The sequence below is a fragment of the Neltuma alba genome, unplaced genomic scaffold (genome assembly GCF_004799145.2).
Source record: "Neltuma alba isolate B1F8T4 unplaced genomic scaffold, ASM479914v2 tig00003967_pilon, whole genome shotgun sequence".
Taxonomy (NCBI): domain Eukaryota; kingdom Viridiplantae; phylum Streptophyta; class Magnoliopsida; order Fabales; family Fabaceae; genus Neltuma; species Neltuma alba.
Genome location: NW_021633499.1, coordinates 352,268 through 358,579, shown reverse-complemented (window position 1 = coordinate 358,579; position 6,312 = coordinate 352,268). Strand labels below are relative to the sequence as shown.

Below are 6,312 nucleotides of genomic sequence, written 5' to 3'. Positions count from 1 at the left end.
ACTCAAATTTTTCAGCTGTTAAAACTTGATTGTATTTCTCACTATTATGGAAAAATTGTTAAAAAAAAAAAACTGCTGAAATAGAAAAATTGCACACAAGGACCCATTCATAAAAATTATTGTCAAAACCCATATTATTGTTGTCAAAACCTATACTAATATAGTTATGGGTCCCTATTTATAATTTTTCTATTTTGATGGTCTTTTTTTGTCATTTTCCCTTAGAGAAATTCCAATATATTGATTGAAATTAGTTGCCTTATTGGGCTTGAGTCTTATTTAATAACTGGCTACGCTCAGGATATTTTATTAATTTTCTAATTAAATATCTAAATAATTATAATAGTAATAAAATATCTCACATAAGATACTTGGTTTCGATTTTATGTACTGTTTGAATTACCATTTAATTTGCAAATATCTCGTAGACATTAAGGTCCCGCTTAATAGGAAGCATTGAAAATAAGAGATTGGAATTGTGATTGCAATTGAGAAAAATCGTTAAAGAGTATTTATTATAAATAATTATTTGTTATATGGGATTAGAAAAACCTATGAAAGTAAGATTGAGAAATATCACTTCTTCCTGTGATATTTCCTAATCTCAGATACATGGGTTTATCTAATTCTATGTAATAAGTAATCTCTCATATTAAACTCTTTTTTAGCAGATTTTTTTTTTAAATTCTAATATCAATCCCTATCTCTTATTTTAATACTTTGTATCAAACGGGATTTAAGTTTCCTTTCAGTGAAGTCCGAGCGACAATGCTCTTCAAATGTATGTACCCTTAATGAAAAATGGCCCCTTTACTCCAACACATCGGTTGATTTTTCAATATTTCAAAAGTCTTCCACTTTGTCAATTGGGAAAATGGTCACCGACCTGTCTGTAGACAACGCTGCAAATGTATCTTTTTCCTTGTCCCACTTTGCGTGTTCGAAGAAAAGACCTCAATTAGGCACATTATTGTTGTTCATTTCTTACTGCTGCATTCTTTAGACAAATTCACAAAAAGCCATCACCTTTTATTCAAGCCTTACTATGTTCTATGGTTTCTCTTTATTAGAATAAAAATCATTTTAATTCCATGTGATGTCAATTATGGTTGTTTCATGATAATGGTTAACCTTGCTCATTCATGTTGTTAGATGGCTGAGGGGAAAAAGGATTTAAGAAGGATTTAATCATTGAAAATTAAGAAGGAATAAGAGAAAAAGATACCACTTCCGGTCTCCTATTTGTAGACTACAAACAAGATCTTATAATTAAGATTAAAAATAGTTTATAATAGAATAGGATTAATGAATATAGGATACTTGTTTCGGATTTGATGTACGCACTGTTTGAATTATATGGTGTGCATCCCTCATGGATATTTGGTTCCCTTTTAGTGAAGTCTCAGCGATAATATTCTGTAAATGTCACTAATTAAAATGTCACAGGCACTCCCACTTTTCAAAGTCTTTCACTTTTGTCTATTGGGAAAATGATCACCGACCTGTGTAGATCTTGCAATGTATCCTTTTCCTTGGCCCAACTTGCGTATTGGAAGAAAAGACCTCAATATGGTTTCTCTTTTTTAGAATAAGAAGCATTTTAATTGCATGTGATGTCAATTACGGTTGTTTTAGGATAATCGTTAATCTTACTCATTCATGTTGTTAGATGGCTGAGGGGTAAAAAGGATTTAAGAAGGATATAATCATTGAAAACTAAGGAGGAGTAAGTGAAAAAGATATATAATAAAATAGGATTCAATATAGGATACTTGTTTCAGATTGGATGTTCGCACTGTTTGAATTATATGGCGCGCATCTGTCATAGATGTTTGGTTCCCTTTTAATGAAGTCACAGCGATAATGATCGCTAATAAGCTGCTTTCTTCTTCTTAAGTTGGCCTAGCTTGCAAGTTATTAGAAAAGTCCACAATTGACTTGACTGCAATGCACAGTAGCACACCTTGTCTGACTATTTCTTGTTGCTTTCTTCGGATAGCTGCACACAACAATACCGCCCTTTTTACTCGGAACCATCATAATTTGTCTTGCATCCAAGCCATTGATTAGCTCTTAAATAATGTGGCCATTGGTTTAGGAGATAATTATTAGTCAGATTAAAATGTATTATTGTTGATAATTACTCCCTCTGTTTCATGTCATAAAGAAGTCTTTTAGAAGGAATTTATACTCCATTTTGTAAGATGTTTTGATAGTTTCTCAATGAGCATTAAATATTTTTTCTAATATATGCTCATATTTAATAAAGATAATGAGAGGATAAATTTATATTATGATAGAACTTAGTATAATTAATAAGGGTAATATTAGGAATCACTTAAATTTCATAACAAATTTAATACTTTTAATTATTTTTATTTGTGCATGTAAATTGGTTAGAAACGTTTTATAATATGGAGAAGAGGGAATACTAATCTTGATACACATAGTTCTCACAAGATTGAGTGATGACATCTTCAAATTATATATAAGATTGTAACAAGAGATGGAAAAGGGAAATTGATTTTCCTGAGGGTTTCGAATTTATGTCTCATACTAACATTTATTAAAAATATAAATTTTTAAACATTTATTAAATTTATATAATAATAAAATTGATAAAGTAAAATATAATTTCCTTAATACTAGCTAAATAACTATCAAGAAAAGTCTTCATTCAACTAATTTGTATACAATCGCACAAGCACACCCACACATATATAAAAGTATCAGAAATGTCAACTCACATCGTCAACAAATGACTGCTAGTTCATATGCTTATATATATATATCTCTTACATCCGTTGTGTTTACTACATCATTCTCATTTTGTTTGAAATTTCCTTCACAGCCATGGGATTCCTCTTCAAAAAGCCTCAATTTCCTGAGAAGCTAATACTTTGGTGGATACTGCTAGTTGGCTATTTAACATTGTTCCCACCATCTCCTGTTTCCTCTTTCATGACTTCACTAAATAGTGAAACAAATGCTTTGCTAAAGTGGAAAGCCAGCCTTGACAGCTATAGCCAAACTGTGTTATCATCATGGAAGGATAATAACAGTTGTACTTGCAAATGGGTTGGAATCTCATGCAATGAGCTCAACTCAATTTCCAGTATATCTCTTCCGAATTTTGGATTAAGAGGTACGCTTGATAGTCTCAATTTCTCATCTTTCCCCAATCTCCAATTCTTAGTACTTGGAGGTAATCAACTTATTGGTTCCATTCCCAATGAACTTGGAATGTTAAAGGAAGTAGTTGAACTTGACTTGTCAAGAAACAATCTCTTTGGCAACATCCCTGCCACTATAGGAAATATGACCAATTTGCACCATATTTATCTTTTTTCCAATCAAATCTCAGGACCAATTACATGGGAAGTAGGGAAGCTCTACTCTATGGAGACATTGGATTTGTTAGAGAACAATATATCAGGTTCAATCCCACCCTCTATTTGGAACTTGGCTAATTTAAGCAACTTCTCTGTTTATCAAAATAACCTTTCTGGATATATTCCTTCTAGCATTGGAAACTTGACAAGGCTCTCCATGCTATCATTGGGACGAAACAATCTTTTAGGATTTGTTCCTTCTAGTATTGGAAATTTGACAGAGCTCACCTATCTAAATTTGTGTGGAAATAAACTTAGTGGCAACCTTCCATCAGAAATGAATAACTTTAGGAAATTAAGATCCTTGCATATTGGAGAAAATAATTTCAAAGGTCACTTCCCTCAAGACATCTGTGTGGGAGGATTACTTGCTAACATCACTGCACATAGGAATCATTTTACTGGTCCAATTCCTAGAAGTTTGAAGAACTGCTCTAACCTTATCAGAGTTAGGTTTGAAAGTAATCAATTGATAGGAAATGTCACAAATGCTTTTGGTGTATGCCCACACTTAAACTACATTGATTTGAGTAACAATGCATTTTATGGCCACTTGTCACCTATATGGGGGCAGTACCGTAACCTTGCAACCCTCAAGATCTCAAATAATAACTTATTTGGGGGAATACCATTAGAACTAGGTAAGGCAACCAAGTTACAGAGTCTTGATTTTTCATGGAATCACTTGACAGGAAGTATTCCAAAGGAATTGAGTCAGTTATCATTAATGATTGAACTTACGTTGAGCAACAATCAACTTTCAAGAAACATTCCTATTGATATAGGATTGTTGACTAACCTTGAACAGTTGAGTCTAGCTAACAATCATTTAAGTGGCTCAATTCCAGAACAACTAGGAGGGTTGACCAAATTATGGGAATTGAACATAAGTGGAAACAAGTTCTTTAGCATTCCCATTAGTTTTGGTCAATTACAACAACTTCAGTCTCTTGATCTTAGTGGAAATTCATTTATTGGGGGAATCCCAACAATGCTTGGAGAGCTACATCGATTGGAAATGTTGAATCTCTCGCACAACAATTTCTCAGGAACTATTCCTTCACTTTTTGTTGATATGAATAGCTTGGCTATAATTGACATATCATACAATCAATTAGAAGGTCCACTTCCAAATATTTTAGCCTTTCGTACAGCTACGATGGGGAGATTAATAGGCAACAAAGGCTTATGTGGTGATCAATTTGGCTTACCAATTTGCCCAACAACAAATTTTGACTCAAGTCATTCCAAGAGCAAGAAAGTGTTGATCTATGTTGTATCTTTTAGTTTAGGAGTTGTGATGCTAGCAACATCTTCCATTGGGATTTCATATATTATTTGCCATCACAAAGCAAGGAAAACAAAAGTTCAAGAAACAAAAGCGCAAACTCAAAATTTGTTTGCTATATGGAGTTATGATGGGAAACTAGTATATGAAAACATTATTGAAGTCACAGAGGAGTTCAACGAAAAATATCTCATTGGGGAAGGAGTATCTGGAAGTGTCTACAAAGCAAAATTATCCACAGGTCAGGTTGTGGCGGTGAAGAAGCTTCATTCAGTACCAGACAAGGATATGTGTCATCAGAAAGCTTTTATGAGTGAGATTAGAGCCTTAACAGAAACTAGGCATCATAATATCATCAGGCTATATGGTTTTTGCTGGCATTCAAAGGTCTCCTTTTTGGTTTATGAATTCTTGGAAGGAGGTAGCTTGGACAAGATCCTAAGAGAAGAGACACAAGCAATTACATTAGATTGGAGCAAAAGAATCAAAGTTGTTGAAGGTGTGGCTAATGCTTCATACTATCTTCATCATGGATGCTCACCTCCGATAATTCATCGTGACATATCAAGCAAAAATGTTATTTTAGACTCAGATTATGAGGCTCACATCTCTGACTTCGGGACAGCCAAGCTTTTGTATCCAGATTCTAACAATTGGACCTCATTTGCTGGTACCTTTGGCTATGCTGCTCCAGGTTAAGGATGTTTTATGTTATGTGATTTTCATTACTTTTGAGTTTGCATGGCATTATGTTTCATGTTTCCATTATTTAACAATGAAAAGTTTATCATTCACAATGTTTTTTCTTGATAATCTTTTTGGTTTTGTTATAGAACTTGCTTACACAATGGAAGTGACTGAGAAATGTGACATTTATAGCTTTGGAGTGTTGGCTCTAGAAATAATTATGGGAAAGCATCCAAGAGATCTCGTAATGTCATGTTTCTCATCAACATCTTCTGGTGCAGCACCAACAATAATTGCTCATGATTTGGATTTGAACGAAGTGTTAGACCAAAGGCTACCTTATCCTCAAGACTTAGTGGCTGAGAAGGTGATGTTGATTGCAAGAATAGCTTCTACTTGCTTGAATGAAAATCCACGTGCTCGCCCAACCATGGAGCAAGTATGTAAGGAGCTTGCCATGCCAAAATAACATATTTCTAGTTCCATTCCATAGATTCATATAAGTTATGTTGGAGATCTCAATCAAAATCCTAGTATTACTATGTGATATGTGATGCATCGTCTTAATACTTCATGCATTTTCCTACTCTACTTGTGTTGTATTGTAAGGATGTTTCACAATTTGAATAAGAATCATCTCAAGATAATAATTAAATATTGTGTAATTAATTTATGCTTGTGTCACTTAGAATTTATTTGTTTAACAATTTTGTATTCTTGGAGTAGAGAACTTACTTTTTTCGAACACACCGTAAATATATTTGAGTGATCTCAAGATATAGCATCCCAGATCCGCAAGCTAGTGATGATTATTGAATGACACTCATCTTTTGATGCCTCAACCTATGAATAAGACGAGCATAACAGCCATCAAACATAATGTAAATTAGAAATTTGGAGAGTTAGAGGATGAATTCAATGTACAGGGCAAGCTGTGTAAAGTGA

At 33.5% G+C, this 6,312-nt stretch overlaps 1 protein-coding gene across 1 annotated transcript; it reads left to right on the top strand.

Moving 5' to 3' along the window:
* Positions 1-2,853: 2,853 nt before the first annotated feature.
* LOC114743176 (MDIS1-interacting receptor like kinase 2-like) lies at positions 2,854-5,858 on the top strand. Its single transcript, XM_028931369.1, has 3 exons — positions 2,854-3,541; positions 3,614-5,374; positions 5,535-5,858. The coding sequence occupies exons 1-3, from the start codon at positions 2,854-2,856 to the stop codon at positions 5,834-5,836; spliced, it is 2,751 nt and encodes a 916-aa protein (XP_028787202.1). The 3' UTR covers positions 5,837-5,858.
* The last annotated feature ends 454 nt before the right edge of the window (positions 5,859-6,312 follow it).

What these genes read in the sequence shown, in the direction of transcription:
- LOC114743176 (XM_028931369.1), top strand. Translation starts at nt 2,854, where the DNA reads ATGGGATTCCTCTTCAAAAAGCCTCAATTTCCTGAGAAGCTAATACTT. An exon ending in TAGCATTGGAAACTTGACAA is followed by an intron (nt 3,542 to 3,613) that starts GGCTCTCCATGC and finishes GAAATTTGACAG; the next exon opens with AGCTCACCTATCTAAATTTG. An exon ending in CTTTGGCTATGCTGCTCCAG is followed by an intron (nt 5,375 to 5,534) that starts GTTAAGGATGTT and finishes ACACAATGGAAG; the next exon opens with TGACTGAGAAATGTGACATT.